At 36.9% G+C, this 21,010-nt stretch overlaps 1 protein-coding gene across 9 annotated transcripts in view; it reads left to right on the top strand.

Annotated features, from left to right (window-relative positions):
- Positions 1-21,010, top strand: part of DMD (dystrophin) — a 1,657,593-nt gene that overhangs the window by 869,175 nt on the left and 767,408 nt on the right. For all 9 annotated transcript variants that reach the window (XM_029929473.1, XM_029929472.1, XM_029929470.1 and 6 more), the window contains 2 exons: positions 17,255-17,402; positions 19,870-20,019. In XM_029929473.1, the coding sequence (XP_029785333.1) occupies positions 17,255-17,402; positions 19,870-20,019 (298 nt within the window). The remainder of the gene's footprint in view (positions 1-17,254; positions 17,403-19,869; positions 20,020-21,010) is intronic.

Raw genomic sequence — 21,010 nt, 5'->3', positions numbered from 1 at the left:
CAATTCATTCTATAACACCAGCATTACTCTGATTTAAACTCTACAAAGATATTATCATTTAAAATTAATAGAACCACATCCCTCATAAACACAAAATTCCTTAACAAAAATTTAGCAGACTAAGTCCATACTGTGTCAAAAAGATTACTATCATGTGATGGGGCTCCTGGGTGGCTCAGTTGGTTGAGTGCCTGACTCATGGTTTTGGCGCAGGTCATGATCCCAGGCTCATGGGATCAAGCCATGTGTCAGGCTCCTACTGAGCATGGAGGTTGCTTAAGATTCTCTCTCTCTTTCTCTGACTCTTGCTCTCTCTCTCTCTCTCTCTCTCCCTCCCTCTTCCTCTGCCTCTCTCCCACTTTCCCCCACTCAAGCATGCATTCACTCTCTCTTTCTAAAAGAAAAAAAAAGAATAAAAGATTACATGCCATGTGAGATTTATTCTAAGAATGCAAAGTCAGCTTAACATCAAAAATAATTATTGTAACATACCATAAGGGCAAAAACCAAATGATCATGCAAATGGATGTAGAAAAATCATTTGGTACACTCTAACACCTAGTTATGGTACACATTTTCAACAAATAAGAAAGCTTTCTTAACATGGCAAAGGTCATGAATGAAATCCCAATGGCTAACATCATTTATAATGGTAAAAAGGGTGAATGTTTTCACCTTAAGGTCAAGAATAAGGCAAATATATCTACCTTTAATACTCAATATTCAATACTGTACTGGAGTTTTAATCAAAGAAAGAAGGAGGAGGGTGTAGTGGTGGTACACAGAACTCTGTATGTTTACTAAGAGACATTAAGTTCTACACCTACCATAGGTGAGTTTTATGGTATATAAATTTATGCTTCAGTAAACCTGAAAAAAGAAATAGTTGAGAATGAGAAAATATAGAAACAACAAACTTGACAATATACTGGTAATTGTTGAATCTTGATTACAGATAATAGGTGCTCATCATACTGCTATGCTTTTGTATATGCTTGAACTTTCTCAAAATGTTTTTTTAAAAATTTCTACCTGTATGTCCCTTGTTATCCAGTGTAATTTAGGCATCGTTCTTCTTGCTTATCTTTTGAGAGTGTAACCTAATTTTCCCCTAATAAGTGTATAACACAAATGTCATATATGCAATATTTACTGCCTATTGGCCTTTTATTTCTGCTCACTTTTGCATTGTTCTTTGCGTTTTGAGTCATATAGTTATGAAATGATGTGGCATTGGCATAGAAACCATCCACTGTCTCTAGAGAATACAACACTCTCCTGTATTCAGCAGGAAAGTAGTATGAGTCAGCTCCCAGTGAAGAGAAAGAAGCTATCTTCAGTGTTCGTGAACCTACAGACAATTGTTTTCAGTGTTATGTCAGTCTGCTGTCTGTCCTAAAAACAGACCTACGAACCAGGAAACATATTTTAGTTCACAATCTATTGACTCTGTCATATGTGACTAAGCCTATTTAAAAAAAACAATCTTTAGAGTTTCTCATTTGGATTCTACTTTTTTAAAGATGTATTTAGATTAATTAAATAGTCTACGTGCAAAGCTAATCTTAAATTATCTATTAGGTAGACTTACTAAGTTCCTCTGTACCCTAAATACAACATTTAATGTATCTAATCATTGATGAGGAAGGTAGAAAAAAAAATACACTAACGAATTTTATTCATGATCAAATTTTAATGCCCAGAGATATTTCGGTAAAAGTTATTATATCTACACAGTCAATTTAACCAAGTACTTTTATTATCTATACTTAATGACAGATAAGCACATTATTTTAGAAATAAATAATCATGCCATACATCTATTTATAAACCTATAATGGTTCTCTTGTACTCAGAAGGAATGTTTTAACCTCTGCAGGCATATGGAGCTTTATAGAGCCAGACCCAAACCTACCTTTCTAGTATTTGTCTCACCAATCCCCCTTCCACATTTCTTCACTATGGAAACATTAACTAAGCCATGAACTTTTATGTCACTGTGTCTTTGTTAATGCTGATCCTCTTTCTACAATGCTTTCCTCCTTCTTCATTTAATGAGCACATTTTCTGGCCTCCTGGGAAGTCATTCCTCCCTTTGAATTCCTAGGACCCTTACTAGAAAGTTTCCCATTGCATTTAAGATAATATTCAAACTCTTCCCTTGGCCTCCTGGCCGCTACTCATTCCTCTGGCCTGATCTTCCACTTTCCACGTTGCTCACCACTTTTCACTTGCAGTGACCTACTTTCAGTTCCTCTGAATCTCTCTGTATGCATTGCCTGAAGGAAGTTGGTTTCTCTGTGTGGAAGCTATTCCCCTACACTTCAACTATGCATATTTCCCCCTATTTCATGGTTAAGCTTCCGTGTCAGTTACTCAGAGGGGTTCATTTTTAAAACCACCCCACCCTCCTCAATCTAAACAAGATCCACTGTTCTCCTTAGGAAAAGGTGACATCCCAAACTACGATTTGCAAGTACATTCACTCTTAAACCACGTACCTACATACAAGAAACCAAGAGTTGTTCAGTTAAGTCGTGTGGGAAAATTTGAAATGGTAAGGGCATAGGAGGAGGAGGATTATTCTTTTCTATGGTTTTCCAGCATTTTCAACAATTTCTCTCTGAGTAATATTTGTATAATTTATTCATTAAAAATTATAATAGCTCATTCCATGTTAATATAAGTAACATATTTTATAATTAATAACTTTTCTACAACAAAAAAGATTGTGAGAACAGTGACATTGTTTTACATTTTTGAATGGTGCTTTAGTATTTACCTTAAGAGAGCTGATTCCGGGGGCTCCTGGGGGCTCAGTCGGTTGAACGTCGGACTTCAGGTCAGCTCATGATCTTGTAGTTCATGAGTTTGAGTGCCGTTGTGCTGTGCTGACAGCTCAGAGCCTGGAGTCTGCTTCAGATTCTGTGTGTCTCTCTCTCAAACATAAATAAACATTTAAAAGAGAGAGAGAGAGAGAGAGAGAGCTGAATCTGGGGTGCCTGTGTGTCTCAGTTGGTTAAGCAGATCCAACTCTTGATTTCTGCTCAACTCATGATCCCATGGTTTGTGAGTTCAAGCCCCAAGTTGGGTTTTGTGTGCTGGCAGCATAGAGCCTGCTTGGAATTCTCTCCCTTTTTCTCCTGCCCTCTCTCTCTGTCTCTCTCTCCCTCCCTCCCTTCCTCTCTTTCTGCCCCTCTCCTGCTCACTTTATCTCTTTTTAAAAAGAAATAAATAAACATTAAAAATTTTTGAAAAGATAGCAGATTCTCATATCTGCTTCTACATTGTGTTTCCATATCACTTATAATATAGCCTCTGGAAAAGTCTTAAGAGAAAGGAAGAGAAAAAGGGAAATGATATCATAGTATTATTGTGAAAATAGTTTAGACCTCAAAGGCCCCCTGAAAGTATCTCAAGGACCCCAGAGGCTCTCAGACCACACTTCAGGAACTGCTATTTGAGGGAATAAAACTATTCTTATACCTCCTATGGCTGTATTCCTGTGAAAGATAATAACCTGTGTTTTTGAAGAACTTACCTGGACTTGTGTGCAGATTTTAATAAAACCAAATGGAAATATCCTTTACCTTTTCTCCTCCAAGATGAAAGCAGTGAGATAAATACGTCCTTTTACGCTGTATAAGGAACTTTGGTCTTCCTTGTCTATCTTATGCATTGATGTTCTAATTTTTCTGGGTGTGGAAATTACAAACACCCTGAGGAATTCAAAATACAGGCACAATAATAGAAATCACCATAAAGCCCACAGAAAAAGACTGACTTACAAAAAAAAAAAGGATGTGAGATTATAGAAGTGATAAAGTTAGTTTGTAATTAGGAAGAAAGAGAAAAATAATGAAAGAAACTTGAATAACATGAGAGCAAAGAAGAGGAAAAAGAGGCATATGCCCCCGATCTTTCTACTTTTCCATGTTTGATTCCAAGCTAAGTAAACATGGTTTCTCATACTGGGAAACTTTAGTAAATTTAAACAGAATAAATATTTGTAATTAGATACAATGTCTAGTTTTTCTTTTAGCCATCCTCATGTTATGTAGTATGGAATACTAATTGTGTAAAATGTTTCTAATTGTTTCAAAGAGTGAAGGAGCTTTTTAATAGTCACACACATTTTATGAACACACACATAATGGGGCTAAAAAGGTGATACTGATTTGCTTATATCAGAATTCTCATAGATTTAATTCCCAAGTGTGTATCTAAGAAATGGATGTAGAATCTAGCAGATATTAGCAAACTTTTGCACAATGCCAAGTGGTCAGTGCTTTTAGCTTTGTGAGCCATCCAGTCTCTGTTACAACTACTCAGCTCTGCCACTATGATGTGAACACAGTCACAAACATTATATAAGTGACTGGATGTGGCTATGTTCCAATAAAACTTTATTTTCAAAAACAGGGACACAGGGTGCTTCAGTTGGCTAAGCATCTGACTCCTGGTTTCGGCTCAGGTCATGATCTCAAGGTTCAGGAATTCAAGCCCCACAGGCAGCTCTGCACTGGCGATGCAGAGCCTGCTTGGGATCTTCTGTCTCTCCCTGTCTCTGCCCCTCCCCTACTCACACTGTCTCTCTCTCTTTCTCTCTCTCTCTTTATCTCTCAAAAAAAATAAATAAACTTTATAAAAAAGAACTTTTGTTTCAAAAACAGGTGGTGGCCAGGATTTAGCTGATGGGCCATAGTTTAGAAGCCTCAAGAATATAGTTTTCACCAATTTAATTTAGTTCATTTTACACAGAACTTGTCTTCCATAACACACGCTTTCTTTTTCATGGAGAATATCTGAAGAATAAAGTAAATAATGTTATTATTCTCAAATGCACATTTAAGATGATGTCATTCTGAGATACTGAGCTTAAGAATTGAACAAATACTACATACTAGGTACCGAGAATAGAGTGTGATTGCAGTATAGTGCCTGTCCTTATGGGGCTATATAATGGGGCCCATACATAGACTTGATTGGGATGGGAGGGATAATTAATTGAGAAAAGCTTCATAGGGAACGCGATGGCTAACTTGGGATTGGAAAGGTAACTAACTAGAAGCTGCCTAGACCGAGACATGGGGAAACTAATCTCAGACAGAAGGGCCAAGAGTATGCTAAGTCCTGACTTGATCACAGTACTGGATTTCAAGGAAGAGTGGGTTCCGTGGCTTATAGAATGTAAGGACAGATGAAGAAAGAGAAGTAGGGCTCACACCCCAGAGAGCTTTTGGATCCCCATTTAAAGATTTTATCCCATTCACCCTAGGAAGTTACTGACACTATAAGGGTATAATCACAGACATATTTTAGAAAGTTGATTCCTTTGGAGTGTCGAGAATGGATAAGAAGATGGCAAGGAGGGAGGCAGAACCCAATTAAGAAATAGCCTCAGTAACCCAGAGAGGATAGAAGGAGGCAGTGGCAGGGAGAATGGAGAGAAGCGGGCAAATTTGAGAGAGCTATCTTGCATGGAAGTGTGAGAACGCATTGATTGATACTCTCTGGGAGTCAGAGAGAGGAAAGAATCAAGGATGCCTCAGATCTCTAGCCTGAGAGACTAGGAGCCGGCAGATACATCCTTGGAGGCTGACAGAGAAGCTTCCTTGGGAGGGGAGATGAGGATATGTGGGAAGAGAAGAGCGTGGCTGTGACTGAAAGCAGAAAAACTGAGGCCCTTCCCTTTTCATTGCATCTTCCACCGTGTGGCAGTGGCTTTGTCACAGCCTTTGCTAATAAGTTATGTCGCTGTGCCTCTGACAGAGGGACGGCCAGAATATCCTCAGTGTTTTTATAAATCGGTTTCAGCACCTGTGTAGACAGCATACAAGAAAAATACAGAAATTCTGGGATTCAGTTAGTCAATTGGACCTACTAAAGCAGGAATGAAGAACACGGTTCAATCTGGCACCCCCAAAAAGATTATTTTAGTATATCTTTTTATTTAAGAACTGAGTTTGATGGGGAATAAGAAATATGACAGGCCAGCGATTCTAGGTAGAATCTACTTAGACTTAACTGTTTGGTCTTATCTCCCTACTGTCCCCCCACCTCTCTCATTCCATTGCAAATGTATCCTTTTCACTTCTTTGTTCTGGGAAATTCTGCTCACACCCCTGCCTCAGGACCTTTGTATTTTTCTTTTATTCTTTTCTTTTTCTTTTTTTTTTTTTTGACTCAGTGCTCTCGCCCACCTTCCGTTACTTGCATGGCTTCCCGCCCCATCTTTTCTATTATGTAATTTAATTCAACCCAGCCACTTTTAAGGCTCCGTATTTCAATGGCTTCACACAATGCAAATGTTTCACTCATGCAAAATTCCAAAAGTTGATTTTGATCAGCAAATAGCTCCCTTCCAAATTGTGAATCAAAGACCTGAGCTACATTGCTTTTGTGGCTCTGAGATTTTTAACATGTGGCTTTAGAAAGAGGAGTAATGGAGAATAACACTTGTGTCGGGATTAAGTTATGAGCCAGGCCTGGAATCTGTGAACGTCACTTTTGCTCACATTCCGCTGGCTGGCATTCAGTTATATAGCCATACCCAATGGTGAGGGAGGATGGAGATGCCAGCTAGCTTTGTGGTTAAGGGGATCAGATTTTTTGGTGAGCAGGTTGCCATTCTCTACCATGATGATTTTACTCAAATAACTCTTCTCAGTGAAGCTTTCTCTGATCCATATAAATTGCAAAACCACCTTCTAACTTTACTCAGTATTCCCTTTCTTCCTGGCTTCGTTCCCCCCACCCCCCCCTTCCCTGAGCACTTAACAGTATGTCACAATCTACCTGTTTCAGTTTAGCTTGTTTATTGTCTGTCTCCCCCTAATAGAATATAAGCTCTAGGAGGGCAAAAATTATTGCCTACCTTTATCACTATACCGCTGGACACTAATAGCCTTCAATAAATATTTGTTGCACTGTAATCATACATCTTCTTCACCTAGAATTAGTCTTATGTGGTGACACTTTTACTCATAGATTGGCATTTTGACTCTAATTGTGCTTCCCCCACAAAATGTGTCAAGGAGATTTGTCAGTAGAGAGAAATAGAGCTGTCAACTGGTTCATCACAAAGCTCAGTTTCAAAGAGTCCTTCTGTGTACTGATGCATGCTTTATAAATACTTTTATGTATGTGAGTGTGTTCGCTTAAGCAAAATTCTGAGCTAGAAATAACAGTTCAGTATCCAGATTCGCCCTTTTTGTTTTAACTCTTTATTTTCTCTACCATTTCTTAAATGCTATCAGTAAAACCCTAGACCAAAACAGGTATTTCTGAGAACAAATTATAGCCATACAACCAACTATGATGTCTTAACTCTCTCAATTTTAGGATAAAGAAACTGAAGCCCATAATAATTAAGTAACTTCCGCAAGTTCACACCCTTGTTTTGGTCTCTTCCTTTCAGTAACTCACCTCTAAGCTTCATGATATCCCTTCTCTTCGTCCTATTATTTTCCTTACTATTGAGAAACTAAAGACTGAGAAGTTTTGATATGTCATTTCTCTCAGGAGCACTACACTTTAATAAAGCACAAACTTTGGACTGAAAGAATAAATGTCTAATTGTGTAATTGAAGCACTAACCAGGTACAAGGGGCATTTCGATTTAAAAATAGTTGACGCTTTGGGGCACCTGAGTGGCTCAGTGAGTTAAGTGTTTGACTCTTTGATTTCAGCTCCTGATCTCATGGTTTGTGGGTTAGAGCCCCACATCAGATTTTGCACTGAGAGCACATGGAATCTGCTTGGAATCCTCTCTCTCTTCTCTCTCTCTCTCTCTCTGCCCCTCCCACACTTGCATGTGTACTTTCTCTCTTGCTCTCGCGCTCTCTCTCCCTGTCTCTCTCAAAATAAATATATGAACTTTAAAAATTAAAAAAATAGCTGATGCTTTGGTTCTGACAATGTCCTATAGAGGGTGTGACCTGGGGAAGTTAACATGTGTAGCTAAATATGAATTTTTTTGCCTTAAGGAAGACCTTATATTTGAATGCTTGTGATATTTCTTATGTTTCAAGATACTCATTTTATTTTGCTCAGAACAACAAAGTACTGTCTGCACAAAAACCTTAATTTAATATCAGTTGACTCGCTTGATGGGAAAAAAAGGAAAAATTTAATTAACGGAAGTCATGATTAGCTTTGTTGTTATGACATCACAGTTGAAAGAGTTGTATGTTGTTGTAAACAAGGTTCTGAAAGGATTATTTTAAAAGCAACTCAGTAAGTGGGTACATTGTGCACCTCATGGACATATGGCACAGAAAGGAGAGAAACTCTCTTTATATAACATACAACTGTCTGGTGTAAATGTGTGCTTATGGCTTGGAATAAGATTTCCAGTAAAACATTAAACATGGACTATGCAGTGCTGCACTTCAGGCCACATTGGTAGAGGTGAAAATGAGTCTATCTAAAAAACTGAATAAGATGACTCAAAAAGTGCATCCACCCCCGTGATGATTCCAATGTTGAACATGCATGCGAGAAAGGTATACACAATTATTGTATAATCTGTGAGTGGGAAAAGGGGTCTTTCTAATATGACATGTAATTTTCAGTTAGTATGCACCATCAAATTAACTACGGCAGTGTGCCTGGAGAGTTGTTGATTCTGTCTACATCTGCTGAAGTTTCGATGTTACAGTTCATCAAAAACTTAGAGAACTACTTCTTATTTGGAAGACGGGAGAGATGGTCACCTTGTATTTGGATATATATGGTATATTCATCGCTAGGGCTTCAGTTTCTTCATTGGCAATATTACATAGGCAATACAAGCGATGTATTGAGTATACAAAAAAGATTCAAATGGGAAAACATTTAGCACTGGGCCTGAAACACTTAGTAGATCCTCTTCTTCTAAAATCATGCCATGTAGGGGTGCCTGGCTGGCTCGATTGGTTAGGCATGTGACTTGGTTTCGGCTCAAGTCATGATCTCAAGAGGTGGTGAGTTTGAGCCCCGCATCCGGCTGATAGTGGGAGTATGTGCTTCAGATTCTCTTTCTCCCCAATTCGTGCCCCTCCCTTCTTCTCTAAATAAATAAATAAGTACATAAATAAAACTCTAAAATAATGCCATGATTTTGCCATGATTTGGCAACCTTCCTCTTACCATAACAGCAGCTCCCCATGATGTGTTCGTTAAGAGTTAATGTAAAATTCATTGAATTTAGCAGGACATCCATAACTCTTTTTTTCTGATTATGCAAATCTCTCCTCATCATAATATGTGCTTCTTTCAATTGCATTAAGAGCATTTATAATGTAAACAGCAAGAGAGCCAATATTTCAAACAGAAGCCATTCTTAAAAAAAATAGCTAAATGTATTGAAATGCCTCTAAAAGTAAAATATTTAGCACTTAATTGCAGATGGGTAATGTTAAATATCCCATTCATTATTATTACTACCACATGCCTGAATAAATCCTACCATAAGCATTAAGCGAGTAGGTAAACAAAGAAATAACACTTCATGTGATGAATGCAAATATAAAGCACGTTTAAACTGTTCTGTCAAGAGACAAGCCTGGAAATGCTAACTGTGTTCCTTTGCTTTTCTGCAATCATCTGAATACATAAATTCAAATTGCAGCTTTTAAAACTTCAAATCGAGGCTTTTGAAATTTCAGAAAACACATGCGCTTGAAAAAGCAGACTATAACAAGGTCCCGGTGGGATTTTGGCACCATCTTTTTTATATTTCAAAGTATAAAAAACAAACCTAGACAAGAAATGACTACCAAATGTTTTCATATTTAAAAAAGATGCTATACTTTTTAAAAAATTAAATCGTCAGAAAAGTTTTCCACAACATTGTGTGAAGAGAGAGATTATGGCAACTAGCTTAGCCAAAACTTTTCCTTTTTAAGTGATGATTTATTCTATCTGGGAGTACTGAAGAATTTTCTAGGTTAGTATACAGTTAATATCCATAAAATCATATTCAAGTCACTGCCTTTCAAAGTGATGCTGAAAGTTAATTAGAAAACATACTTAATTATTTATAATGCATGGATAAGTCCCAGATATACTCAAAAGTTAGCAGATTTATAATGGAAAGACAGTAATTCTTCACAAAATAATGTATTGATTTAATGGAATCCCTATCACAATCCCCAATGTGATTTATTTTGATATTTGACCAAATGATACTCATATTAACAAGGTGCAATAACTAAGAGAGGTTAACCTACCAGAAATTAAGCACTTGATGTAGAACATTACTGTCGAAAAATCTATAGATCAGGAAACAGAACCTCATTACATATAAAACACAAAACAAAATGAGGCAATCACCACAAATCAATAGCGAACATATTGTGCTGGGGAAAAAAATATCCATTTCTGAAAAAACCCTTCAAGGTCAGAACTTAGCTATATAAATTGAAGATATAGTAAGTTTTTTATTTTTTTTAAACGAAAGTATAATGACCTAGAATAATAGAATGGTGAATATTTAAGCAACTAGAGAATGTTCACAATTTTCACAGTATTATCAATGAAAGAAATAACAAAAAACATGACAACATTTTATTGAGACACAAAATTATTAAAATTAAAAAGGTAAAAGAGAAGCTAGAAAAATATTCTCAGGAAATACGTTTTGACGTTTATTTTTTATCAAAGTGGATAACGTGAAAAGAGCTTTTCCAAATAAAACACAGACCCAGCAGACAATTGATAGCAGAAGCAAATGACAAATACCCGCCAATACACAAAATTTTATCAACTTTTCTATAAATAAAAAAATCCATGGCAAACTATTTTTCTTCTTTCAAGCATATAAGTCATGCACTACAGTGATAAACATATGTCAAGACAAGCATTTTATAACTCTTGGTGGAAGTGCATGAGAGTTCTATTCCATGCTTGGCAAAGAAATTTAGCAATGTGTATCTAAATCCTTAGTATTCTTATTGTTAACTTTTCTTTCTTATTTGAAGGAAATTAGCAGATATGTAAGCCCAAGTGCATAAGCAAATATATTTCTTATAGGGTTATTTATTATAATGAAAAAATAGAACCAAACTAAATGCCTACTAATGAAAGAATGGTGAAATATAGTGTACCTATATATAGCTTATTATTCAGATCTCAAAAATCAATTTTCCAAGGAATAATTAATGAGCTAAGGAAATACAGTAGAATATACAAATTGGAAAATAGGTATACAGTGTTTGTAGAGTTTGACACCAATTAAATATATAAATCTCAATTATAATGAATAAGAGCATTTTCCCTTTTTTCCTTGGCTGGATATTCTTAAAAAGAAAAAAATACACCAGTAATTAATTTGAGATGTGTTTAAAGCAGAACTTGGGGATATTTACTTTTAGAATGTTATTCAAGGTTTGGGGGATCTGATATTAGGTGTCCTTGCTCTTCAAGGTTTGTTAGTTGGGTGTGGGATTTTTTTTATCTCTCTGATAGCGTCACTTTCTAGATGAGGGCCGAGAAAAGCTTTACCCAGCTGTCTAGGTTTTACAAATGTAACCTGATTTTAGTAAGGTTTTAGTGAACTAAAATGAGGGGGGGAAATGGCAGGCATAAGATAGCTGCTCTCAATATTTGGGACACTGTGCAATATGATGGAGCCAAATACTAAAGGAGATAAGATTTGCAAAACAAAAAAGAAAATAAAGAACAATGAGGTAGACTGACAAGCACCCTTGAAACCTAGACCGAAGCGTGTGAACCACCTTAGAACTTTTAGACAAATAAAATATCCTCTAATGGAATTTTTCCTCTTTAAGAATTGCCTCTCAGTTCAGAGTCTGTGGAAAAAATGGTTCTAGTCCACATTCTAAAGCTGCCAGCAGTTGACCCCAGCCATCTCCCCATAGGGGTTCTGAAGAAGTATCTGCAGTACTATGAATACTACTGGTGATTTCAACCTCCTCTACATGCTGTGTCCCAGGCCACACCAGAGGACTCTCATGGGATGGGATAGCTTTGTACGGAGTGCAGCTTTTCTTATGAGGCTAAGTTTCTTCCCTTCTCCCCTTTCATTTCCGGAAAGTCAAAGGGAGGGGCTTGGAGCTCATCCCTGAAAACAAATATGTGGAATGCAAGTAGGGAAAACTGTGTTCTCTTTCAGCTGAGGACTTGTTGAGCTGAAGAATTCCTTCACAGGTCCATGTAGCTTTTGGAGGGCCCAGAAGCATACTCTCGTCATTCCTTTGGCTTTTCCACATCAAAGCTGGGAAAGTAAAGGAGGAGCGGGAGCCACAGGTTAGCCATACACAAAAAAGCGATGAATGACTGTCAATGGACTTTTTTCTTTATTTTTTCAATTTAAATAAGTGGGGAGGGGGGAGTTGCTTATCTCTAATCTGAAAATGAAGAAAAAGAAGGACTCAGGAGATGCCAAATGTAAAATGTAAATTATTAGTGCAAAAGTTATTTTGTCATGTTTTATCCACCAACCCACTGTTGAGGATTCTGAAGTCTTTATTTCCAGCTCTTTGAGCTCTAGGTCTTTTATTTTCTCTACTAGTAATTTCCCCTAAATATTTGATGCAATTAAATGCACTCTCATCTGGAGTAAATATTGTCCACTCAGCTAGATAAGGTGGAAGCACTCAGAGACCAGATGTCCTGCTCAGATGAAGAGCATAGACCATGGACCCAGATGACCCAGGACTGAATGTTGGATTGACCACTTAATAGCTGTATGACTTTGGGCAAAATACTAAGCCCAATTTTCTTTCATCTGTAAATGAGAAATGACAAGTACCATACCATAGTAGTAAACTGGAGACTTGGTACTTGATTCAGGGCTAACATATAATCATTTCTCAGTAATCCCTAGCCACTAATACCAGTCTGCCTCCTTTCAAGTCCTGTTGAAGCTCCTTCTACATTGTCCATATATCCTGTCTTACCCCTTCCTCTTGTATGTCTTGATGATTTGAACCTTCATGACTTCCTCCTTAACCTATTATGATAGTCTCATACTTGATTCCTCAGTCTCTTGTCACACCACCCTTATGCACACTCGTTCTCCATGGGTAGACTCAATGTCTACTCACCTCACCAACTTCATCTCCAGAAACTTCCCACATAAATCTTGAATACTTTGCTAACCAATAATGTCAATGTTAGGCTTTAACATAGGCATCCTTACTTTTCATGTACAAGAGGGGCCAACACATTTGTCATTGGAAAAAACACACATAATCAAACATTATGTCCTCTGAAAAGTAAAGCCAAATCTTACTGACCCTGTTCAAGCATCAGGCAGATAATGCCAATAATAATAGCCATTCACAATTATAAGCTACAGATAGAAATAAACTGTTGTTATATTATGATTTTTTAAAAATTCTGCACCTACAAGGAACTTGGTCGCAAGCAAAAGAACCCAAGTCACTATGTCAAGTGCTGGGAGGCTGTGCAAATGAACTAAATTTCATCCATTCTAACCTACACATTTTATCACAGTAAAATCACTGAAACCAGGATGAGTTTTACAGTCCCTGCTGGCCAGGCCACATGCAGTTTGGAAGGAAGTCCAAGAGACCATAGTGGAGCCCTCATAAGCAATGATATGTTGACAACACTCTTGATACCACAGAGGACGCTGGGTGCGGGTAAAGTTAGAGGTCATATACTCTGCAGGGAAAAGTGATATAAAGGAGAGGCAAGTTCTAATACGAGAAAGTTTTAGGACTACCTCACCAATTTTTCACTTATATTTTACCTTTTATGTGTATGACAAAAATATAAAGAAACCTAAAACAACAATTTCTTAAGGGTCATTGTTTAATCAGCACCATGCATTTTTCAGTTCGTGCCTGGTAGAAGTTAGGATGGTATTATTATATGACCTGCAACTGAAAATGTCTTCACTTTGGTGAAAACCACAGTACACATTGGTGAGTAAAGTAGACTGTTTCAGAATCAGTATTAAAAAGGATGGGAAAGATTCTTTTTTTTAAACTTTTTATATAAATAAATTCCAGTTACTTAGGGGAAACTGGGTAGCACAGTCGGTTAAACATCCAACACTTGAATTCAAGTAGAACATAGTCCCAGAGTGGTGGGATTGAGGCCCGTGTGGGGCTCTTTAATGAGTATGGAGCCTGCTTAAGACATTCTCTTTCTCTCTCTCTCACTCTCTCTCTCTCTCTTACTCTCTCTCCCCTTCGTCTCTCCACCCCTCTCCTTGGCTTCCATGGTCTCTCTCTTTGTCTCTCTCTCTCTCTCTCTCTCTCTCTCTCTCTCTCTCTCTCACACACACACACACTCTCTCTCTCAAATGAAAAATAGATTTCAGTTCATTAACATATAGTATATTATTAGTTTCAAATGTACAATATAGTGATTCAACACTCCCATACATCACCCAGTGCTCATTATGACAAGTGTACTTTTTAATCCCCATCACCTATCATTATTACAAAGAATAGGAAAGATTCTTTTAAAACAGAAATGCATTAAAATTATAAAGAATGATGACAGAATTCATTCATTAATGCAATAGTTACTGATTTGGTACCTATTTTCTGCCAGATATTGTTCCAGGACCAAGGATTATGGCAGTAAATAAAAATCTTTTCTATCAGGAAGCTTAATTTCATGTGATAGACATCGTATAAAATAAGCAAAGTATAGTGCTTGTTACTTTTAAGAACTAGAAAGATAAAACAGGTCGAAAGAATAGAAATTTGGGAGGAAAAGTATAATTTTCGTTGAGTCATCAGGGAAGACCTGCAGGAGATGAGGGAGCCAGCCATGTTTGATATTTGAGGGAAGGACATTGTAGGCAGAAAAATACAGCAAGTACAAAGACTCAGAAGAAGACACCCATGTAATGTATTTGAGGAGCACAGCAAGGAAGTTAGAGGACTTCAAGAAGGATAAGAGAAATACAGAGTAGATGGAAATGAGGTCAAAGGAGTAAGGAGATTGGGAATCGGCAGATTTCCTAGATCAGAGCTAGTCAATAGAAAAATAAGGTGAGGGGCGCCTAGGTGGCTCAGTCAGTTCAGCATCCAACTTCGTCTCAGGTCATGGTCTCATGATTTGTGGGTTTGAGCCCCCACATCAGGCTCCCTGCTGCCAGCACAGAGGCTGTTTCAGATCCTTTGTCTCCCTCTCTTTCTCAGACCCTCCCCTGCTTGCATGCTCTCTCTCTCTCAAAAATAAATATTTTTTTAAAAAGAAAAAGGAGTTGAGCTACTTATGTGATTTAAATTGGTATAGCTGACACATGTTTTTAAAAGGAAGTAGGGACAGGTGAAATGAATATATTTTACTTAATCCAATATATTAAAAATACTATTTCAACCTGTACATGATATAGAAAATACTAATGAGTGTTTTTCATTCTTTTCAAAAGTGTTTTAAATACTTTTACTTTTTACAGCTACTGTAGGTTCTCAGCAAAGTTGAGTAGAAGGTACACAGATCACTCTGATATCTGGTGTATATTTCACACTTAAAGCGCATCTCAGTTCCCCTTGCATCATTTCAGGTGCTCAGTAGCCAGAGGGGAAGGTATCTACCGTTTTGGCCAGTACGGATCTAGACCCTCATAGAACACTGTATTGACTTTGGCTTTGCTGTGAATAAATTGGGAAGCAAAGAAGAGTTTTGACTGCAACAGGGACATAACATGACTTGGGTCTACATAAGATCCCATATTATGACCTGGGTCTTCATAAGATCTGCTTTTTTGAGAACAGACAGACAAGAGAAATGTCTCCTCACGTATGCCCCAGAACAGAATTTGAACAAGCTCCCCAAACAGCACAATACTGAGTAGAGACAAGCATACATTCAGCAAGTGGACCTGATTTGGGAAGTAGTGTCTTTGCGCGGGCTATAAATACAGTGGGCTGTGACTTATTCCTACACGGGGAGTCTCTTGCTTCCTCTCAGGGACCGAGATCATCAAGTCAAGGTATGCAACATATCTTTCTTTAATCCTAATGCCCAGTAGCCTTGCTGGAAGTTAGTAAGCCCTCAATAAATATTTGTTAAACTGAAACAAAAGAATAGCTAAACATCCCCCAAATGGAAGCAGTCCAACTGTCCACCAACAGAGATATATATTTAAACAGTTCAATATTCAACATTCAGGAGAATCAACAAATTAAGCAATATCCCACGTGGTTGATTATTGTAAACATTATGTTGATTGGAAGAGAGAAGACACAAAAGAGTATATAGCATATCATTCCATATACTCAGTGTTCATAATCGAAGGTGACAAGATAGTGGTTATACTTGGAAGTAAAGTCTGCAAGGGACAAGAGGGGCCCCTGGGCTTCTGATGACATTCTTTTTTTCCGGTTATTTGTACACTTTTTAAAAATATTTTGAGCTATTCATCAGTCAGTCATATGTGTACTTTCATTTCTTCAATTAAAAGCTTATATACAAGAGATATATGTCTCAGAAATCATTTTAGGTGCAGACAATTTTGTTCAACTGTGTTACTATTCAATATGTAAGGACAAACTTATGGGCAATAAATGAGTAACTTATAGTATAGATGTTCTTATAATTCAGAACTTCCACTAGCACAGCATATGTTAAGTATTTTAACTCAGTTTTCTTCTTTCCTCAAAAAAGACGGTGAATCATAATTTGGAAAACATTTTAACATGCAATAACTTAGTGTTGTTTTATCTCCTTGTTTTTAATTTTACCCTACAATTTGCCAGAAAGGTGTATTTTAATTAAGCATGTTAACACATGCAACTTTATATTATGTACTTAGACTAGTGTAGTGGTACCTACCTGGGCAGTTCTGCTCCCAGGGGATATTTCGTAGTGCCTAAGACACTTTGCTTCTCACAACAGGGAAGGGGCGGGGGGCATGCTACTGGCATCTAGTGGCCAAAAGCCAGGGGTACTGCTAAGCCTCCTACCATGCCTAGAACACCCCCTCGCAACTAAGAATTATTTAACCCTAAATATCAGTAGTGCTGAGGTTGAGAGACACAACTCTAATAACAGAATGTTGTCGGAATTTTAAAGTTGGAATTTTTTAACCAATTTTAATCTCTCATGTTTTAGAGATTTCGGAGAGCTTAAAATCGCTTTGTTCAAAGTAAATGGATTTTGTTTAAAAATGTATATTGCTAACATCTTTTAATTTGCTTATTTTCTTGAAAGTGTTACCGTGGTTTTTTTTGTTTGTTTCTGAGTTTTCTTTAAAAAAAAAAGAAAGAAAAGTTTGAGAAATATGTTGTTTATAACAGTTTTATTCTTATTTCTTCAGGCTAGAGGAACAAAAGAATATCTTGTCAGACTTTCAAAGAGATGTAAATGAATTTATTTTATGGTTGGAAGAAGCAGACAACATTGCTAATATTCCACTAGAACCTGGGAATGAACGGCAGCTAAAACAAAAACTTGAACAAGTCAAGGTAATTTTGTTTTCTAAAAACCTCCAGGCTTTACTTGTATAAAGAGTATATGCGTCTATTTTTTTATATTTATATTTTATATTTAATCATTGATTTCCCACCCGTAAGGTTATTGATAGATCATCAGTAAGTTGTCTCAAAACTTTATTTTGTCTTAACCCTGTGTTTCCCAATGAGTATATTTTTTTGTAAAAAAAAAAAATTGTGTGTGTGTGTGTGTGTGTGTGTGTGTGTGTGTGTAAAATACATGGAAGTATCTTGCAAACTAATTTGAAATTAATTTTGGACATATTGAGGAATTCTACAACTCCAAATTATTTCAAAAACAGGAGAGCGTATAGAAATGAATACTGTTTCCTAGGAAAGATCATAATTGCCAAATCAGTCTCACTACTTCAGTCACTAATTAGAGGTGTTTGATTCGCCTGAAACAATGTTTGTTTGGTCTGGGACTGGTTGGGAGCGCATGCTGTTGGTTCACATTCTATACTGGTTGAATAGGCATCCAGCTTATTCAAGTGGCTTTTCATGCTTTCCTACTGTGATATCTGCTTATTACTGATTACCCCAGGTAGCCGACTCACATGCTGGTTGTGCAGTTGGGTTAACTTTCACGGTTTTAGTTTTAGGAAGGAAACTTATTTGGATCTCTTTTACTATAATTCTTGAAGGGAAGGTGAAAGGGAAAGGGAAATTAACATTTAATCATCCTCTGTTATGTGCTAAGTATTAGATGCCCTTACATCTGCTATTTTATTTAATCTTCATATAAAACTTTCAAAATGGTTGCTGTTATCCTCATTTTACAAGGTCATACAATCAAAGGGAAATGGAATTGCTCTTTTATCGATGACTCAATTGGTTTGTACATGCAAATTAGGCTCCGTGTCAACCCTTTATTTCTGTGAAACAAGAAATTTGTACCTGAACAGAGGACAAAGTGTAAAAATAAAATTAATGCTAAATACAGTAAACAGATGTTGAGTCCCTACTATCTATCAGATATTGCACTACACATTTGAGGAAAAACAAAAAGAAAACAAGTTTTGGATCTGTGGTTCATCTGAAGGTGGGTATGTCATAGAAAAATGAACTCAGTCTTATTCTTGAAAATTAATCGTTCCTAAATGTATTGAGTGTTTTATATATATATATAAATATATATATAGCAATATAATTGATTACTCATTTAAGAGACATGTTTAGGGGCGCCTGGGTGGCTCAGTCGGTTAAGCCTCCGGCTTCGGCTCAGGTCAGATCTCACGTTGGTGGGTTCGAGCCCCGTGTCAAGCTCTGTGCTGACCACTAGCTCAGAGCCTGGAGCCTGCTTCCAATTCTGTGTCTCCCTCTCTCTCTGCCCCTCCCCCTCTCATGCTCTGTCTCTCTCTCTGTATCAAAAATAAATAAAACATTAAAAAAATTAAAAAAAAAGAGACATGTTTACTGGCATTTACTTATTAATAAATAGACATTGATTCTCTTTTCTCCTTAGACAATCTAGATCAGCACTGTCCAACAGAACTTTTTGTAATGATGGTAATGCTTTATATTCTCCATTGCAGTAACCACAAGCTGTGTGTGGCTTTTGAGTACTTGAAAGGTAGTGTGACTGAGGAACTAACTTCTTATTGTTATTGAAATTTAATTAATTTAAATTCAAATAGCCTCATGTAAGTAATGATACTATTTTGGACACTGCAGCTCTAGATGACACGAATAAATAAAGGACGGTCATTAAAACCATGGCGGTTTTGTAAGTCTTGGGAAAGGGCATTAATAACGTGATGCTCAATGAATAAAAATTCATAAATGTGGAGCAGTCAAAAATAAGGGTTCTTGAATGAAATTGCCCAAGTTTGAATCATAGCTCTGTTCCTTGCTACTTTTGTGTCCTTGGAGCTGGCATTTAACCTCTCTGTTGGGATTTAACCTCTCTGTCTCAGTCTTCTTCTGTATAAGATGAAGATAATAGGGTCTACCTCATAGAATTCTATTATCTCAGTTAAGTTTTACGTAATATGTGAAGAGGTTAACACAGTGCCTGGTACCTGGTATGTTCTCAGTGTTAGTTATCTCTCAATACGATAATGCAATTTCTTGATCAGTAGTAAATTATAGCATGGAGGCTGAATACCCAAGAGGATGGTGCATTCACCCAGATTGTTCTATTTCTAAGAGAGATGTGTTATTTTGGAGCTCATCCTACCATGTAACACTTTCTTTTTCTTGAAAAGAATCTCTGAGGGGTAAGATATTCTGGTCTTTTCTAGGTTAGACCTATCTGCTTGGGAGTGCGTGCTTCATTCCATCAGTTCCCTCCTCTTTAGAAAGCGGTTGGTATTTGAGATACCATTCGGCCTTCAGTCAAGTCGCTTCATTTTGACAGACTAATCAATAGAGACAGAGACAAGAGAGTTGGAATTGTGCTGTAATTCATTTTAAATGTTGTTGCATTTGTCTGTTTCAGTTACTGGCAGAAGAGTTGCCCCTGCGCCAGGGAATTCTAAAACAATTAAATGAAACCGGAGGAACAGTGCTTGTAAGTGTTCCCATAAGCCCAGAAGAGCAAGATAAACTTGAAAATAAGCTCAAGCACACAAATCTTCAGTGGATAAAGGTCAGATGTTAACCATCTCTTCTGTCACATGTGTTACACATTGCAAGTGTTTGTATTTGTTTTGGTTCATGGGTGTTTGATTGCTGGGGGATGAGTGGAGGGACTGATATGTGGATTGTTGGTTTTTTGGCCTGACCATTTGGTCTGGCTGTACAATTCGTTATGGTTAGAAAGAATGGTGATCGTGGATGACAATATATTAAGGACCAAATGCCAAAGTATATACCGTTGTTACTTCGCATGAGTTACTCTAAAGAATTAGACTGGAAAAGGGATGAAGAAATTCAGCATTCAGGTGCATTTTGATGGTAGTGAAGCAAAATTGCTTATCCTTACTTAGAGTGTAGACTTAATCAGTGATTAATACGTGCTAACCTTCTCCCAAAGGTGTTTTATGTATTTGTTTCTTTGTTCATTTAGTTACTAGGTTTTACTTAGTCACCTAACTTGTGAGTCTTTGTCTTGCTACCTTGGATATTTAACATATCTAATATTTTTGAATATTTATCAAATTAGTACATACATACTCTTTAATGTCAGTGGCATATATGAATTTATCATGAGAAGCAACATAAACCTATCAAAAGGCAGTTTTGTTTCCTCTGTATTGCTTTGGCAGCTTTGTCATAATTCATGTGACCCCAGATATGAATCTGCTTCTGCATTCTCTTTTCTTTTCCATGCGACTATGTCTGTCGTTCCACGAATACCATACTGGCTCAATGACAATCATCAGCTTTACTGAGACATCATTCATATGCCATAAAATACACCCATTTTAAAAAGCATAATTCAATGATTTTGGTGTATTGATTTCTTATAATTGTGGTAAAATATATATAACATAAAATTTGTCATTTTCATGATTTTTAGATGTGCAATTCAGTGTCATTTATTACATTCACAATGTGCAACCATTACCATCATCTATTTCCAAAGATTCTTCATTACCCCTAACAAAAATTCTGTAAACATTAAGCAGTAACTCTAC

This window comes from Suricata suricatta, chromosome X (genome assembly GCF_006229205.1).
Source record: "Suricata suricatta isolate VVHF042 chromosome X, meerkat_22Aug2017_6uvM2_HiC, whole genome shotgun sequence".
Taxonomy (NCBI): domain Eukaryota; kingdom Metazoa; phylum Chordata; class Mammalia; order Carnivora; family Herpestidae; genus Suricata; species Suricata suricatta.
Note: the sequence above shows the minus strand (reverse complement) of the source record. Positions and strands in the feature narration are given on the sequence as shown.